The sequence below is a fragment of the Lepidochelys olivacea genome, assembly GCF_965140295.1.
Source record: "Lepidochelys olivacea isolate rLepOli2 genome assembly, chromosome: 7".
Taxonomy (NCBI): Eukaryota; Metazoa; Chordata; order Testudines; family Cheloniidae; genus Lepidochelys; species Lepidochelys olivacea.
In genome coordinates, this window is record NC_140417.1 from 106,845,954 (window position 1) to 106,865,857 (window position 19,904).

Consider the following 19,904-nt stretch of genomic DNA (forward strand, 5'->3'; position numbering starts at 1 on the left):
TGAGGGGATGCAGAGGTCAGAGAAGAGGGCTGGAGGGTGTGAAGGGTTCAGGGCCAGGGCAGAGGGGAGTGCAGGGGTCAAGGCAGAGGGCTGGGGGTGTGGGCTGGGGTCATGGGGGTGCCCCATATCTGCCTCATCTATTAATACATAACTTCCTTGGGCAACTAAAGCAATTGCTCACATGAAAAAGTAATATCAGGACCGTCATCTATTATTAGCTTCTTTTAATGCAGGTTATTAGCTAGAAACAAGGAAAATAGCCAACACCATATGACTAGCCAGATCTACATGGACTGCCAACAAAAGCTGTGTAGAACAATGTGAGAATCACTCACTGTTCCTATCTTATTCCATTTTATTTCTATTAATCTTACCTATTCCACACAGATTAAGTGGTTTCTTCTCCCACCAGTACCAATAAAACACAGTCCATCTCATACACCAAATTTTCTCAGAACACTTTCCACGTCACTATGAAGTGCTGTTCATGATAAGGGAAGTTCAAACCAGTTAATTCAGGGTGGGGTAAGAAATTTAAAAAACTGCATCAGAAAATCTTTGGATTTCATGGAATCATCAGAAATGTTTTAAAATATAATAATTGGCCAGATATTCAGGAACAGATTCCAGTAGGGCCTTTTTTACACTAAAAATATACTAGTTGTAGGGTATAGTGGTTACATACTGAATGTGCTGGACTTTCTCCAATAAAATATACATACGGCTCAGCAGAGTCAACAGAAGTAAAGGCAGGAGTATGCGCTTGGACCCACATCAAGAATTGTAAATGCATGGGACATCTAGAATCCATCTACACAGCGTGTGTTTTCAGGCCAACTACTCTACAGAAAAGTAACTTTAAAAAGAATGGGTCAGAATCTCTCCACAGCTCTGGACACACCGCAGAGCTGGAAAACTGCTGCATCTCCCCAGTTGATGATTCTTTTGGTGTGGGTCTAGGCCCCAGCTGGTGAATAGAGCTAGTATAACCAGCTGCTATGCTACTGTCCCTGCAACCCCTGCCTTTGGTGTCATAGAGGGGGTGGGGGTAAGCACCACCAGAGCACCAATATGCTCCAGTGAATCTTGACCTGTGGATGATTCTTTAGGGGCCATAGTCCTCTGGCATAGGGTGAGCCTCAGGATCAGGGAGCTGCAAATGGCTGATTTGCAGTCCCCGCTGTTCCCCATTGCAATCTTGACATTTAGTTTTTGTTTTAGAAAAATTTGGAGAGAGAAAATTTCTGAATCAAACATCAGTGACCTATCCCATTCAAATAGCTGACTTCTTAAACCCTGATTCTCCATATTTTTTTTATACTGGATAAAGACAGAAATATCTCATTTCCTTATAAAAGCCTGTTTAAATGTACTTACTGATTTTACCACCCCTGTTTTGGAAATGGAAAAAACAAAAGCACAAATTGATATTCTGCAAAGTTTCTTTATGACAGATCATATTCTTCATACTGCAAAGCATTAGTTCAGAACTCAGAGGCATAGACATTTTATTTGCAAGTACACTGATAGATTATTGCTTTGTAAACACTTCCAACTTCTGATTGTAAATTGCTATGTTTACATATGAAATTAATTTAGACTGGAAATCATCCCATTTTACAAAGTAGCACAATATATTGCATTTGTCTCAAAGAGAAATTAAACCTTAAAGATCAATGTCCAAGATAATCTGAAACAGGTATTTTAGCAATTCCATATGTAACTGGATGTATGTTTTCTGTATTTCTTTTCCAGGCATAGCTGATTAGTAAATAAAAATACTTTCTTCTATATAACCACCTTGGATCATTTGGTGTTGCCACATGTAGATTTTATCCCCATCTCTGCACCACAATTTCTATGTCAGAATATTTCAGGTGTTAGATACACTGGTTTTGAAAGGAAGCGAGAGGAGGATTATGAGGGAGAAAACTTGCATTAGAATCTAAATATCTTGATGATCAGAAGTGATTGAAATGTGCCAGGTATAAATAAGATATACTAGGTATGTATAAAACATAAAAACCAGTATCAGATTGCCCTTTTTATGTATAAAGTTGTCAAATCAAAGTACTATCTATTGATCTTAGATACTTCTATATCTCCCTTCATAGTAATATCTGAGCACTTCATAATCTTAATTGTATCTATCCTTACAACACCCCTATGTGATAGGTAAGTGCTGTTATCCCCATTTTAGAGATGGGGAACTAAGGCCCAGAGAGATTAAGTGACTGGCCCAGGGTCACACAAGCTGTTTATGGTGAAACAGTGACTCACCCCACAGGTTAGTGCTCTAACCTCTGGACCCTTCTTCCTGCTTATACATTCATTATACTACAAGAGTTGCTCTGTTGAATCTCACTGCAGAATACCATGAAAACTATAGATAGTATTTTTTGTCTATCTAGATTGGAGATAGTCCTGAGCTGCAAAGTCTGGCTCTAGGTTGAGAGGAGGGAGCTAGTAGGTCAAATACTGGGCTTGGGTTCAGTACATTTTTGGAAATGGCAGCTGGTTACAGAATTGGAATCTGGATTCAAACTTTTCCATGGAGGTGGGGTTTTAACCTCAGGCCAATCTCTAGCCTGAATTTACCAGAACTCAGAGTGTAGCCTCATACAGTAAGTTTGTCATACTTTTTCTTTGAAGTGCAAATTGTCATATAAAAGTTATTGAGTGCAAAGGCTAGAAACGGAATCATTATGTAAATACCCTGAGATATCATTGTCTGCCAGATGTTGGTGTCTTTAGCGTCTCACATTATCTGGTACGGAATCGGTCTCCTCAGTTTACTTTTCAAAAGAAACCCAACAAGAGTGAAAATAACAGCTGCAAGCACCACACCCGTAACAATAAATGGAGCATGGGAATGACCAGCAGTAGCAGTAAGTGAACCACGGGAATCCACGTCTTCCTGATGTTCAGAATAGTCCAGCTCTGTGAGTTGAGAAAGAGTTTGTTACATTTTTTTCTCTGTTCTACTTATTGCCAAAGATACCAGAACAAAGAGAACTTCAATTTAAAAAGTTACATTCTAGATCAGGTCAAGAAATAAATCAATTTCACTCTATTTTATAGAGCACATTCTAGACACAACAATCCATCTTTATATTAGTAAAGACTATTTCATGAACTGACCCCCCAACAGGGATATTTTAGGTTCAATATTAAGAAAACATCATAACTAGCTAGGGAATGGAATCACTTTTCAAGGAAGGTTGAGGTTTCTCTTTATTGGAGATATTCAAGGTGAGACATAACCACAATGTTTAAATAGTTTGGGGATAATTAAATCAATGAAGCTATAATAAGGAGATGGACTGCATCTCATCTTTCTTCCTGAATAATTGATTCAATTAGCATTTTTGGGATGTGCAGATTAAAATGATGGATTTGAAATGTGCTAAATAAGGAACTAATGCAGATGCTATTAGTCAGTAAACAAGTGTCTGGTGTTTATAATGGAGCTGATGATAACCCAGTAAAAGCATGCTGCAGTGCTAGAAATCAGAAGTAAACTGACATACAAAGATTTTGTGAAATGAAAAGAAAAGTGATTTACAGAACATTATACTAAATACTAGAGAACGTTATTTGCATTTACCAGCATTCCTGTTTTCAGTGCCATCTTTCCAAAGCTCAATTGGCCCAACAACAACATCCAATTTTTCTTGGTAAGAGCTTGTATCTCTTTTGGACCTGGGTATGCAACCCTGGTAGCATCGGGAAGAATAATCATATACCCTGCACACCACCATTTTAAACTGCAGGTAAACTGATGAATATTGGTTAATAAACTTGAAGGCATTAAATTTGAACCGTATGGTGGAGCTGTAGGGTGAATAGTATGTACCGTAGGTTGGATCTCTAACACATCTAAAATAAACAAACAAATAAATAAAATTAATCTTCATGTGTACACACAAAAATAAATCACTGATATTAAGCATTTCTTATGTGCAAAGATTTAAAAAAATTAACACTGTATTAACAACAGAAAGGGAAAAAAAATATGTATTTGTAGTAAGAATAGAAAATGAAAGAGGTTAAAATAGTGGCGTTGACTTTTCTGAAAGCAAAACATACAATATTGCTTTCCCTAATTCAGCAAGGTATTTATGTGCATGCCTAAGAATGTGAGTAGTTTTACTGAACTCGCATGCTTAAAGTTAAGCTTCTGTATAAGTCTTTATAGGATCAGGGCCCAGGAGAGCCAAGTTGCAAAGGAGTCACCTAGAGGTGTCCTGGCAACTAATCTATGGAAAGAGCTCAGATCTGCTTATTTATATCTCCAGGCTGCAGTGCATATGACCCCCGTAGAGCAGCTGATGCAAAGGGTGTTAATTGTTACCGTTAAGGGGAAAATGTAACCACGATTTAAGCTCTTAAGTGAGGCTGGCCAGAAAACAACAATTCCATTTCACACACAATTTTGAAATTTGTTTTTGTTCCAGTGCAGATGAAAAATGAGATCTTTCCCACTTTTTCCATGAAAAAAAGCCATATGTGAGAGAGAGCCAACCCAGAATAGCCAAGGCAATTACACAGGAGAAGGGAGACCAGTGACACAGGAGATGGGTCAAGTCCCAGCTCTGCAGAGTTCCCCCAGCATAGCAGGGACTTGATCCTCGGTCTCCTACAGCCCAGACAAGCAGCCTAACCACTTGGCCTAGGTCTCTCTCTTTGTCTCACCTGAGAAACCCTTCCCAATTACAGTTCTGTCAGAACGGATACATCTCCGAGAAACTTTTCAGCTTTGATGAACAGTAGTTGTTGTTTTTTACAGGAAAAATTTTATTCCCAATTTTTTCTACCAGCTCCACTCTGAGAGGCAGGCTCTGTCTCTTTACTAAATGGTTATACAGCTCCTTGCATAATGAGGCCCTGATGCCTGATTGGGTTCTTTAGGTGCTACTAGATATGAACAATAATGATGATAAATTCCTTCTTCCATTCTGTGCCACTTTATCCAACTCACTCCCACTCCTCTGATTTGTGCTTTGGATGAAGCAGAAGCAAGAAAGTCAACATTTCCAATGAACCCAATCTCTAGTAAGTCAGCTGCACAGGTGCTTCACAGAACAAAATTCTAGTAAGCTTCACTTTCCTGTCAGCATTGACTAATGCCAAAATTCCATGCCAGTGCATTTTGATTCAATTTAACCACCATGAAAAGGAACTCAATTTATCTGTTAATACACTGATAACTCAAAATAAGGTGAAAAGTTGTCATATGGTCAACACATTGCATACAAATACTAACAATCTCACTCTCATAATGAAGATCTCAAGGTATTGAATTATTTTTATAAAAATCTCAGTTTATACCATACAATATGTGTTTCTATGTTATATTCATGCCAATATTTGTGTCACCTACAGATACCGTAGTTAAGAGATGGTTGAATTTAGATATGATCAATTTATTTCCTTTTGGGTTTTAATTTAAATAAATATTATTACCGGTAGGTTTAAAATATTTGACTTTCTCTGCATTGAATGATTTTATCATATCGTTTCTTAAAAGGGCTGGTCTGAATATTTAATTTTTATCTTATACAATAGATAGGAGTTTTTAAACTATCATGCAGGTGGCTTCCTTAAAACTTAACTTCTACTACCTGGCTGAATTATTTTGAAATTTCATTATTTATTCCACATTATTTATATACAATTAGAATTTCACCAGTAAGTGAATGAATCAGACATTTATTGACAATGGGACCTGCTCCTGAAAGATTTACCCTTTCATACCCAGAAAGACGTAGAATCTAGTGATAATGGAGAAGCCTACTGAAATTCTGGCAGGTAAAGCATAGAAGCATAGGAAATGCCATAATGGATGAGATCAGTGACTTTTTTTCTTACCAGATCTAAGAATCTAATTTGCTTTCTATAATTCATTAATCTAACTTTTCCACAAGAAATGGTTTAAGCCAAGCCACGTGAACAATTCTGGGCCATCTGAGAGACACATAGGAAAGCAGGACTATCAAACATTAAATTTCTATCATTGGAATCAAGCACTGAATTAGTCATTTGAAATAACATTTCCAGTATGGTACAAAATACAAGAACAGAACAAGAATGAATAATAATTTAAAAAAAAGAGAATCAGAATATTTTGAAAATGCATAGTTGAATTCTATAGACAAACTATTTGGGGCTGAATTCAATCATGATGTAGGCAGGTGAAAATTCATTGACCTCAATGGAGTTTGGGACAAAATCTGCTTACATCACAACTGAATTCACCTCTCTAGTTACTATGTAACATGCTTGAGTGGAATCTTGCCTGACTGCATGGTCTAAACATAATTTCTATTGTTATTTCTCATGTCTTGCCAGGATTGGCCAAAAAAGTTTTTTAAACAGTTTATTGGCATAGGGAACTGAAATCAATTCACATTGTCCCTATTCAAATTATTCCATAAACAAAACAGATAGAGAACTGCATGTACAGATCCATTGTTAATCATTGCTCAGAAAGTCCTTACCCATTCCTGATAATATCATAAGTGGTGGATGTAACACTACTGGAATCAGGTGATGCAACACAGGTGTCCAAAAACAACACCAGATTTGGGTCAGTGCTGTTAATTGAAGCTTGAAGGAATACATTCTGGTTCAATCTAACATAGTATGGAGAGTCATGCACTGGCTGTGAGAAGGATGGTGATTTGTAAAATGAAATGTTCACGTCATATCTGCTGTACTGAGTTTCATTGACCTCCTTAATATCCTCAGGAACATCCTCAGCAATGTACATGATTTCTTTCCATGTGTTTTGGAGCATTTTGCAGTTGATATGCAAGTGAAGATCTTTTTCCCTTTTGATTATGTAACCGGAAGAGGTTGCTTTGATCAAGTTGGAATACATGATAGTGTTGCTGTTTCCCTGTTTGACACAGTAAGCACAGAATTATCTTAATGTAGTAATTTTTGCCACAATTACCATTATGCTTTTGATGCACCCAAAGAACACCACACATTTTAAAAGCATTGTTTCCATCGAAAGTATTTTTAAAAGAAATGTACTTTGGTCATTTCAATTCACAACACATTTTAAACAAAATTGTTGGCTGTATAATACAGTGATTACATTGAGATGTGAAAAAATATTTTCATTGAACCCAAATACAGCCAACTGAGTTAACATTAGTACAAAGGTTGAACATGAAATGAACAAAGGTCCTGATTCAGTAAGTTACTTAAACATGTGTTTAACTTAAAGCACATGAGTAGTCCTATTGAAGTGAATGCTTTAAAATAGATATGTGTAAGTACCTTGCTGAACAGAGGCCTATGTAAATGCCAAGTATTTTGACTATCCGTGAACATCAGCTCATGCTCAAAAAATGTCTGTGAACATGGGTTGAGGTTGTTCACATATCCTCCCTGTCCCATAATATTGTAGCTTGACCTTATGAGGAATAAGTAAGGAGTTTCTTCCGGCAGAGAAAGAATTAGGTGGGAGTGTTTAGTGAATCTGAATCTGCAGTCATTGGTTCACTTGTAACTCCTGTGAACCACAGCAGGTTTCAATAAATAAATTTTGCAGTTTGCACAGACCTACTTACACAGGTTGCTAAATATTCAACTTCATACCTCTCGTCTTGTGCCACAGCCATTGTATGGTATGTTGAATATAACATAGTTTGGTGTAATCTTTGGTTTACAATAAGGGTCATTCAATCTGATATTCTCTGCAATGTAGCCTTGTGAGTGGAGATAGGCTCTGCTAACAACTGCATGCATGTATTCTGGCAAGCACAGAAGAGCTGGTGGGTGGATAAAACACATATTAGTGCGTTCAGGCATACAGTAATAATTAAATGTTCAACCAATATATTTGCTGCTATCTATTCTGTGTGTATGTTGGGAGAGGGGAGGGTGTTCATAAGACAAACCACGATTTCACCTTTCATATGTCATAATTATCAAATTATGCACCAGGGACCTGTGGTTTAGGCTGTGGATAACTGTCACGAAGAAAATCTGCAAATTATAATTTCTCTCCTTGTGATCAGAGAGAGTCTCTCATCAGTGTTAAGGATCATATGAATCACAGTTACCATAGTAGAACAAATTCTGGAGTCAAGAGAAAGTCCACTTGAAGTTGCTTGGAATTTTCCTTGAGTAAAATTAAGGACAATATTACCAGGCCTTTATTAATTAAATGAACTAAATACTTTCAGTATTTGTGGGAGAGAATGATCTAAACACAAGGGGAGGTGAAGACAAACAGTAAAGTAAAATGAAATTGGTGTGTTGGTCGACAGCTATTTTGCAATCATGAATTATCCTGATCAGCCAATGGAACTAACCAGTTACGTGCTATTCAATAAGAGTAAGGGTTGCAGAATCAGGGGTTTGTATCTATGATCTTACATAAGCCTTATGGGGTTTGGAGATACATGTGCAGAGGCTGACTCACATCTATGAGAATCAAAGTGATAGTCCTTCATTGGGGACAGGATCCTGTATAGTCTTTTCTTGGACAAAAGACACACTGAAAAGAATAGGAGTTTTCCCTGAATGAGGACTTAAGGATCAGGTTTTGACTGGCTGTGAAAGTTGTTCAAATTCACTTGTGGGTACCTCTGTTGCTGAAGATGCGAAAAAATTGCAGGGGACTCATGGAAGATCATCAAAAACTGGGAAAGGAAGTGCAGGGAATGATTCTAAATATAAATAATTCTAATACTAAACATGTACCAGCAAGGTGCTAAACAGGCATTGAGGTCAAATAAATAATAACTAATGAGTTGTGGAGAGGACATGAAATTGACTCACACTGTATGAATTGTGGTGATTGCAATGAGAGTTTTGCCTGCATCAGGACTAGGATCAGACGCAAAGAGAATGAGAGGTTAGGTAGTACAAGGGGCCATAAGTAACAGTAATGAAATGAGATGGTGAAAAAGTAAATTTAGGCTGAATATAAGAGAAAATGTCCAAAAGTAATTTGATAACAAACAGTTTCATATTTAAAGAAAATCAAACTATTGTCTGAAAGTAATAGGTCAGTAATCACACAATGTGAAAGATGACAGTGAGTGGTACTATACTGAGGTGGTTGAACATTAATCAATGGTTATTTATCAAAAAAATCAATAAATAGGCTTGTCTGCTGAAAAGCAAAGTTCTGTATTAAACATGAACTTACAAGTATTCTGATCTGCTGGAACGGTGTAATAGGCAGCACGAAACCCTCTGTTTGTGATAATCGAGTTACTGTGAAATCGAACTGTCATCAAGTTTGAGGACGACGTATATGTGAGATAGGAACCAGAACAAATTTTCCCCAGTAAAGGAGAAGTGTAGAGTGGCCCATCATATATCTCTATATAATCATACTGGCATCTACCACCTTCTGTCCTGGGGAATAAACATGAACATTTTGTAAACTATTTTGTAAACTTCTATTTAAGCATTCATCACAAAGCAGCACATAAATCTCAGATTAAACCCTTCAGACTGCAAAGTGTTCATGGCAGAGATTGTCTTCATTTTGTATCTTGTATGGTACCCTTCACTTTCTTAGGACTCAACAAGTAACAACAAATTCTCCATTCATGCAATTTTCATTTTAGTTTTACTGGTCACTTAGAATTGTTAAACCCTGTTGAGAAATGTCCTTCAAATGGAGAGGGTACCAGTTAGAAAAGTCCATGACTTTGAACCCATGAATTGCCCAGAAAATTAGTGCTTTACTTACGAGATATCTCTAAATGAAAGTGTTATACGGTAATTGCTCACTGCTTCTATTTCCCACACACAATCTGCATTGTTTGGATAATTTCCAGGGTAGAATGGGCTTTGAAATGTCCCAGATGAATACTGAAGGACACCACCACAAGTATATTTTGCTGCAGAACAAAATGTAAGAAAAAAACATATGAGTCATTTATACTTTACTTTTGCATATATTTGTATATGATTTATCACTCAGAGTCAAAACCTACTGAAGTTAAAGGAAAGCCTCCCATAACTTCAATGGTCTTTATAAAAGGTGCTCTATGACGAGCATCTGATCCCAAGAGCTGTTGATCCGCTGTTGATCCCACTCACAGTCTCATTTAATGCTCAGCACCTCTCAAGATTAGGTACTAAATGTTTATAGCTGAAGACAGAAAATATGGGCCAAAGAAAATGTTCAGGAAAGAAGGATAACATTATCAGAAGGAAAAAAGTGTAATGTTATTAATTCAGGTTGGAAGTAAATTTTTGAAGAAACACCTGGTGCACTGGGGACAAAAATTACAGCCTGAATGAAAACTGCCTCTACAGTCAACTTTGGAACATAACAAGTTTTACTTAATGCAGAGCTTTAAGTGACATAAGACTTGTACACTCCTCCTTCCAATGAGGAAAGAAGATACTTTCAGATCCGGGGGTGGAGATTTTGTTTGGGCTCTCTTTGGGTATCGATCCAGCGGGAATCAATTTATCGCGTCTAGTCTAGACGCGATAAATCGAACCCCGAGCGCTCTCCTGTCGACTCCTGTACTCCAATTCGGCGAGAGGTCCAGGCAGAGTCGACGGGGGAGTGGCAGCAGTCGACTCACGGCAGTGGAGACACCACGGTCAGTCGATCTAAGTATGTCAACTTCAGTTATGTTATTCATGTAGCTGAAGTTGCGTAACTTAGATTGATTCCCCCCGCCCCCTTCCAGTGTAGACCATGCCTTTGTTTGTTCCCTCTCTGAACGGAGAGAGAGACCAAGCAGGTAAAACATCTCCTGAAAACATACCTGAAATGATACATCTAAAATTACAGGAATTGTAAGTAAAGGCATTTATTACCTGTACCACGTTTGAAATTTGCCCTTCATATTGCTATTCAGCCTAGCCTCTCTCTCATTTCAGTTCATGTGGCAATTCTACTCTGAAACCATAGGCTACAGTTTCAAAACATTTCTAGCACAGAACCCTATCAGAGAGAAACATTTTAATGAAAGCAGAATGACTTAGCACTTGCCAGTTGTTGTGTACCAGGGCCATGATGGAGTGGATCCTGTTGTTCCTGCAGGAAGATAATAGAAGCACAGAAGTTGGATATCCAGCAGCGAGTAGGGAGAAACATAAGCAATTATATTAACAGTTTTTAGTATTTATTAGTGCCGTATCAGAGAGAAACATTTTAATGAAAGCAGAATGACTTAGCACTTGCCAGTTGTTGTGTACCAGGGCCATGATGGAGTGGATCCTGATGTTCCTGCAGGAAGATAATAGAAGCACAGAAGTTGGATATCCAGCAGCGAGTAGGGAGAAACATAAGCAATTATATTAACTGTTTTTAGTATTTATTAGTGCCGTAGAATTGGGCAAAATTTTTAGGCCAAAACTTTTTTCAGCAAAATTGCAGATTCGGCAACACCAAAACATTGCACAATTCATACTAGTTTCAATTCATTGTTCAATTATATTACAATATCAAACACCACACTAAGAATATTTGGTTTTGAAAATGTCAAAGAAATATTTCATTTATTTACTTTGAAATGACTTTTAGTTTCAAAATCTCCTTTTTTAAAAAACAACAACAAAAAACACCCCCAACCTGTGAAACGAGCTGAAATCAAACCAGAACGTTGTGATTGTATTCAAATAAAATGTTTTGAATTACCTGAAACATACTTTTCTCAACTTTTTGATTGACTGAAATTTTCAAATATTTGGTTTTTGATCCAGACCACAAATGATTTTTTGAAATTACTAATAAATGGGGGGGGGGAAATCTGGCATTAGCTTAGATGTATTTATAACATTATAAGGGGAAATGACATTCGAAGCTGCATGACTTCACTGGAGGATGTTATGTCTGAAAACAAGTAGAGCAAAACTTTGAAGACATCATGTTTGTAATATCTTGTGACGGGACACCATAAAATGTGCCTGACTCCCCACTGAACTCAGTGAAAAAATTCCCAGAAAAATTTACCTCTCTTGAGGGCAAAAGATTACGGCTGAAACTTAAATAGGGCTTTCATCTTTGGATCTCTAAGTGCTTCATGAAGTTGACTATGTCTCATTATCCATGTTTTACTTTTTAGGTGAATGAGGCCGAAAGAAGCTAAGTGGCATGGCAGAGTCATGAATAATATCTAGGTTTCCCACATCCCATTTCCATGCCCTATCACCACTACAGTATTCTACTTTCAAAGGAAGTGAGGTTACCAGAACAGAAAACTAACCCTGGTTGACAGATGCTGCCCTTTGGAACTTCAGACTAATATCAGCAGTACTTGGCTATCCTAGCGTGCTTCTCCCCACCCCACCCCACCCCTTTTTTTTTCCTTGTATATCTTTATTCTATCACATTCACCATGGAACTAACTGGCTGGCTGATTGAAGCATGGAACTAATGTTTGAGGAAGTAGAAAAGTGGCCTTTTTAGTATGGGATCCAGTCCCAAAAACTGTATTTCATGTATTGAAAACCTTGTAATGTGACTTTCAAAAACATCTTTGACATGGTGAAAAGCATGGTCATGCACCTGCAAGACACCTGCAAACTCTTGGTATTTACCTGAGCAGATGACACCGGCATCTTCAGAATGACCACAGTTATGAGAGAGCCATCCTGAATGAGGACAGTCCCATAGACTGTATTCCCATCCTTTGCATCTCACATCATCCAGAACAATATTTCCTGAGCCTTGACCGTAATAGGCATTGGTCTTTGCTGCAACACCATATCCACATCCAAGCTGCCTGCACACAACATTGGCGTCATTGAGATCCCAAGAATCATCACACACTGTCCCCCAGGATCCTGCGTAATAGACTTCAACACGACCCTCACATCTGCTAAATGAATTCACCAGTCGCAATGCCAGCCCTAAAATAGATGTAAGGGAATGATTATTAACACATTAGTTAGTTCTTTCCCTCTTGGTAAAACCGTGACAACTGGGGTCAATCTGACACACATATGAAACCACATTTGACCACTTCTGGGGATTACATGTCTAGATCAGGTCACACATATGGATCAGTATGATGTCGAATCCCACAGTAAAAAAATAAATTTTAGTAAATCAAGGGCGAGACAGCACTTACCACTTGGTGTGGTTCTCCCTGGAGGAAACGGAGTGCTTGCTGCAAGAAAAGACAAAGAAGGGACAATTAGAGAACCCACAAATCCTGAGTGTACTGAAGTTAAATCAGATTAAAACTTCTAAGGAATATTTCTAGAACAGTGTACCAGACATCTTACTGAAGTAAGATATATTACCTCTACTGCCTTCTTTCATGCATTGTGTTCATTTAAAAAGCAATCTTTTTTTTCTCCCAAGGTGTGTTCTTCATAAGCTCTTGTTGCTCACTGTTATTACGCCTATGTTTTCCCTTTCTCTTTCGTTATCATGCTAGATATTCTCCTTTCAAAACCAAGGAATGACCATATCTTAAGAGTCAGAAAAGTGCCTTAATGTCTCCTGGGGAATGACCTATTTAGGTTCTGGCCAGAGAGGCTAGCAGGGAAATCTAAACATGAAGATCTTGTTCTCTTCTCGGGAGGGAGTGATGGAACAGAAATGACAGAGTTGGCTGGACTGAAAAAAACCTATATTTATTCTCCACATCTCAGTGTTCTGAGGGTACAGTATACAAGAGTAAGGGTGTGCAATGGACCTCTACAGTTCAACAAAACATTTATTGCCTGTACCACGTTTCAAATTTGCCCTTAGTATTGCTATTCACCTGTCCTTTCTCTCATTTCAGTTCATTTGGAAATTCTACTCTAAAAGCATAGGCTACAGTTTCAAAATATTTCTAGCACAGAACCCTATCAGAGAGAAACATTTTAATGAAAGCAGAATGACTTAGCACTTGCCAGTTGTTGTGTACCAGGGCCATGATGGAGTGGATCCTGATGTTCCTGCAGGAAGATAATAGAAGCATAGAAGTTGGATATCCAGCAGCGAGTAGGGAGAAACATAAGCAATTATATTAACAGTTTTTAGTATTTATTAGTGCCGTATCAGAGAGAAACATTTTAATGAAAGCAGAATGACTTAGCACTTGCCAGTTGTTGTGTACCAGGGCCATGATGGAGTGGATCCTGATGTTCCTGCAGGAAGATAATAGAAGCATAGATGTTGGATATCCAGCAGCGAGTAGGGAGAAACATAAGCAATTATATTAACAGTTTTTAGTATTTATTAGTGCCGTATCAGAGAGAAACATTTTAATGAAAGCAGAATGACTTAGCACTTGCCAGTTGTTGTGTACCAGGGCCATGATGGAGTGGATCCTGATGTTCCTGCAGGAAGATAATAGAAGCATAGAAGTTGGATATCCAGCAGCGAGTAGGGAGAAACATAAGCAATTATATTAACTGTTTTTAGTATTTATTAATGCTGTAGAATTGGGCAAAATTTTTAGGCCAAAACTTTTTTCAGCAAAATTGCAGATTCGGCAACACCAAAACATTGCACAATTCATACTAGTTTCAATTCATTGTTCAATTATATTACAATATCAAACACCACACTAAGAATATTTGGTTTTGAAAATGTCAAAGAAATATTTCATTTATTTACTTTGAAATGACTTTTAGTTTCAAAATCTCCTTTTTTAAAAAACAACAACAACAAACACCCCCAACCTGTGAAACAAGCTGAAATCAAACCAAAACGTTGTGATTGTATTCAAATAAAATGTTTTGAATTACCTGAAACATACTTTTCTCAACTTTTTGATTGACTGAAATTTTCAAATATTTGGTTTTTGATCCAGACCACAAATGATTTTTTGAAATTGCTAATGAATGGGGGGGGGGGGAAATCTGGCATTAGCTTAGATGTATTTATAACATTATAAGGGGAAATGACATTCGAAGCTGCATGACTTTACTGGAGGATATTATGTCTGAAAACAAGTAGAGCAAAACTTTGAAGACATCATGTTTGTAATATCTTGTGACGGGACACCATAAAATGTGCCTGACTCCCCACTGAACTCAGTGAAAAAATTCCCAGAAAAATTTACCGCTCTTGAGGGCAAAAGATTACGGCTGAAACTTAAATAGGGCTTTCATCTTTGGATCTCTAAGTGCTTCATGAAGTTGACTATGTCTCATTATCCCTGTTTTACTTTTTAGGTGAATGAGGCCGAAAGAAGCTAAGTGGCATGGCAGAGTCATGAATAATATCTACGTTTCCCACATCCCATTTCCATGCCCTATCACCACTACAGTATTCTACTTTCAAAGGAAGTGAGGTTACCAGAACAGAAAACTAACCCTGGTTGACAGATGCTGCCCTTTGGAACTTCAGACTAATATCAGCAGTACTTGGCTATCCTAGCGTGCTTCTCCCCACCCCACCCCACCCCTTTTTTTTTCCTTGTATATCTTTATTCTATCACATTCACCATGGAACTAACTGGCTGGCTGATTGAAGCATGGAACTAATGTTTGAGGAAGTAGAAAAGCGGCCTTTTTAGTATGGGATCCAGTCCCAAAAACTGTATTTCATGTATTGAAAACCTTGTAATGTGACTTTCAAAAACATCTTTGACATGGTGAAAAGCGTGGTCATGCACCTGCAAGACACCTGCAAACTCTTGGTATTTACCTGAGCAGATGACACCGGCATCTTCAGAATGACCACAGTTATGAGAGAGCCATCCTGAATGAGGACAGTCCCATAGACTGTATTCCCATCCTTTGCATCTCACATCATCCAGAACAATATTTCCTGAGCCTTGACCGTAATAGGCATTGGTCTTTGCTGCAACACCATATCCACATCCAAGCTGCCTGCACACAACATTGGCGTCATTGAGATCCCAAGAATCATCACACACTGTCCCCCAGGATCCTGCGTAATAGACTTCAACACGACCCTCACATCTGCTAAATGAATTCACCAGTCGCAATGCCAGCCCTAAAATAGATGTAAGGGAATGATTATTAACACATTAGTTAGTTCTTTCCCTCTTGGTAAAACCGTGACAACTGGGGTCAATCTGACACACATATGAAACCACATTTGACCACTTCTGGGGATTACATGTCCAGATCAGGTCACACATATGGATCAGTATGATGTCGAATCCCACAGTAAAAAAATAAATTTTAGTAAATCAAGGGCGAGACAGCACTTACCACTTGGTGTGGTTCTCCCTGGAGGAAACGGAGTGCTTGCTGCAAGAAAAGACAAAGAAGGGACAATTAGAGAACCCACAAATCCTGAGTGTACTGAAGTTAAATCAGATTAAAACTTCTAAGGAATATTTCTAGAACAGTGTACCAGACATCTTACTGAAGTAAGATATATTACCTCTACTGCCTTCTTTCATGCATTGTGTTCATTTAAAAAGCAATCTTTTTTTTCTCCCAAGGTGTGTTCTTCATAAGCTCTTGTTGCTCACTGTTATTACGCCTATGTTTTCCCTTTCTCTTTCGTTATCATGCTAGATATTCTCCTTTCAAAACCAAGGAATGACCATATCTTAAGAGTCAGAAAAGTGCCTTAATGTCTCCTGGGGAATGACCTATTTAGGTTCTGGCCAGAGAGGCTAGCAGGGAAATCTAAACATGAAGATCTTGTTCTCTTCTCGGGAGGGAGTGATGGAACAGAAATGACAGAGTTGGCTGGACTGAAAAAAACCTATATTTATTCTCCACATCTCAGTGTTCTGAGGGTACAGTATACAAGAGTAAGGGTGTGCAATGGACCTCTACAGTTCAACAAAACATTTATTGCCTGTACCACGTTTCAAATTTGCCCTTAGTATTGCTATTCAACCTGTCCTTTCTCTCATTTCAGTTCATTTGGAAATTCTACTCTAAAAGCATAGGCTACAGTTTCAAAATATTTCTAGCACAGAACCCTATCAGAGAGAAACATTTTAATGAAAGCAGAATGACTTAGCACTTGCCAGTTGTTGTGTACCAGGGCCATGATGGAGTGGATCCTGATGTTCCTGCAGGAAGATAATAGAAGCATAGAAGTTGGATATCCAGCAGCGAGTAGGGAGAAACATAAGCAATTATATTAACAGTTTTTAGTATTTATTAGTGCCGTATCAGAGAGAAACATTTTAATGAAAGCAGAATGACTTAGCACTTGCCAGTTGTTGTGTACCAGGGCCATGATGGAGTGGATCCTGATGTTCCTGCAGGAAGATAATAGAAGCATAGATGTTGGATATCCAGCAGCGAGTAGGGAGAAACATAAGCAATTATATTAACAGTTTTTAGTATTTATTAGTGCCGTATCAGAGAGAAACATTTTAATGAAAGCAGAATGACTTAGCACTTGCCAGTTGTTGTGTACCAGGGCCATGATGGAGTGGATCCTGATGTTCCTGCAGGAAGATAATAGAAGCATAGATGTTGGATATCCAGCAGCGAGTAGGGAGAAACATAAGCAATTATATTAACAGTTTTTAGTATTTATTAGTGCCGTATCAGAGAGAAACATTTTAATGAAAGCAGAATGACTTAGCACTTGCCAGTTGTTGTGTACCAGGGCCATGATGGAGTGGATCCTGATGTTCCTGCAGGAAGATAATAGAAGCATAGAAGTTGGATATCCAGCAGCGAGTAGGGAGAAACATAAGCAATTATATTAACTGTTTTTAGTATTTATTAATGCTGTAGAATTGGGCAAAATTTTTAGGCCAAAACTTTTTTCAGCAAAATTGCAGATTCGGCAACACCAAAACATTGCACAATTCATACTAGTTTCAATTCATTGTTCAATTATATTACAATATCAAACACCACACTAAGAATATTTGGTTTTGAAAATGTCAAAGAAATATTTCATTTATTTACTTTGAAATGACTTTTAGTTTCAAAATCTCCTTTTTTAAAAAACAACAACAACAAACACCCCCAACCTGTGAAACAAGCTGAAATCAAACCAAAACGTTGTGATTGTATTCAAATAAAATGTTTTGAATTACCTGAAACATACTTTTCTCAACTTTTTGATTGACTGAAATTTTCAAATATTTGGTTTTTGATCCAGACCACAAATGATTTTTTGAAATTGCTAATGAATGGGGGGGGGGGGAAATCTGGCATTAGCTTAGATGTATTTATAACATTATAAGGGGAAATGACATTCGAAGCTGCATGACTTTACTGGAGGATATTATGTCTGAAAACAAGTAGAGCAAAACTTTGAAGACATCATGTTTGTAATATCTTGTGACGGGACACCATAAAATGTGCCTGACTCCCCACTGAACTCAGTGAAAAAATTCCCAGAAAAATTTACCGCTCTTGAGGGCAAAAGATTACGGCTGAAACTTAAATAGGGCTTTCATCTTTGGATCTCTAAGTGCTTCATGAAGTTGACTATGTCTCATTATCCCTGTTTTACTTTTTAGGTGAATGAGGCCGAAAGAAGCTAAGTGGCATGGCAGAGTCATGAATAATATCTACGTTTCCCACATCCCATTTCCATGCCCTATCACCACTACAGTATTCTACTTTCAAAGGAAGTGAGGTTACCAGAACAGAAAACTAACCCTGGTTGACAGATGCTGCCCTTTGGAACTTCAGACTAATATCAGCAGTACTTGGCTATCCTAGCGTGCTTCTCCCCACCCCACCCCTTTTTTTTTTCCTTGTATATCTTTATTCTATCACATTCACCATGGAACTAACTGGCTGGCTGATTGAAGCATGGAACTAATGTTTGAGGAAGTAGAAAAGCGGCCTTTTTAGTATGGGATCCAGTCCCAAAAACTGTATTTCATGTATTGAAAACCTTGTAATGTGACTTTCAAAAACATCTTTGACATGGTGAAAAGCGTGGTCATGCACCTGCAAGACACCTGCAAACTCTTGGTATTTACCTGAGCAGATGACACCGGCATCTTCAGAATGACCACAGTTATGAGAGAGCCATCCTGAATGAGGACAGTCCCATAGACTGTATTCCCATCCTTTGCATCTCACATCATCCAGAACAATATTTCCTGAGCCTTGGCCGTAATAGGCATTGGTCTTTGCTGCAACACCATATCCACATCCAAGCTGCCTGCACACAACATTGGCGTCATTGAGATCCCAAGAATCATCACACACTGTCCCCCAGGATCCTGCGTAATAGATTTCAACACGACCCTCACATCTGCTAAATGAATTCACCAGTCGCAATGCCAGCTCTAAAATAGATGTAAGGGAATGATTATTAGCACATTCGTTATAGTTTCATTCCTTTTCATAACTTTCTGGCAACTGGGGTGAATCTGATCCATGTATGGAAATCCAATTGACTGCTGTGGGGATTCCATGGCCAGATCACATTTCTGGATCAACATTAGAAAAACACATTTGAAAAAGTAATCCCAAGTGTACATACAAAAAGATGGCATCTTAACTAGCTGTTACCACTCAAAATTGGGATCTTGGAGTCATCACGGGTAGTTCTGTGAAAACATTTGCTCAATGTGCAGTGGCAGGCAAAAAAGCTAACAGAATGATGGGAATCATGATGAAAGGAATAGATGAAAACTGTAAACCTGTAAAACTCATTGCCACAGGATGTTGTGAAGGTCAAATGTATAACTGGGTTCATAAAAGAATGAGAAGTTCACGGAGGATAGGTCCATCAATGGCTATTAGCCAAAATTGTCAGGAACACAACCCCATGCCCTGGGTGTCCCTAAACCACCAACTGCCAGCAGCTGGGACAGGAAATTGATCACTCAAAATTTCCCTTGTCTGTTCATTCCCTCTGAAGCATCTGGCATTGGCCACTGTTAGAAGGCAGGATTCTGGGCTAGATGAACTGCTAGTCTGAACTAGTAGGGCTGTTCTTGTGATCACGTAGATGGTGCCGAATCCCATAGTAAAAGAAGAAATTTTATTAAAACAAGGTGAGACAACACTTACTGTTTAGAGTGGTGCTCACTGGAGAGAAAGAA

General features: G+C 38.2%; 1 protein-coding gene across 1 annotated transcript; it reads right to left on the reverse strand.

The window, feature by feature from the left end:
- Nucleotides 1–2,099: 2,099 nt before the first annotated feature.
- On the reverse strand, nt 2,100–19,512 carry LOC311523254 (scavenger receptor cysteine-rich domain-containing protein DMBT1-like; the record flags this gene model as incomplete). Its single annotated transcript, XM_084633026.1, has 15 exons — nt 2,100–2,940; nt 3,608–3,879; nt 6,501–6,901; nt 7,612–7,784; nt 9,173–9,384; nt 9,725–9,875; nt 11,180–11,224; nt 12,538–12,849; nt 13,071–13,109; nt 14,230–14,274; nt 15,590–15,901; nt 16,123–16,161; nt 17,475–17,519; nt 18,831–19,142; nt 19,500–19,512. The coding sequence occupies 15 exons, from the start codon at nt 19,510–19,512 to the stop codon at nt 2,759–2,761; spliced, it is 2,553 nt and encodes an 850-aa protein (XP_084489152.1). The 3' UTR covers nt 2,100–2,758.
- Nucleotides 19,513–19,904: the final 392 nt, after the last annotated feature.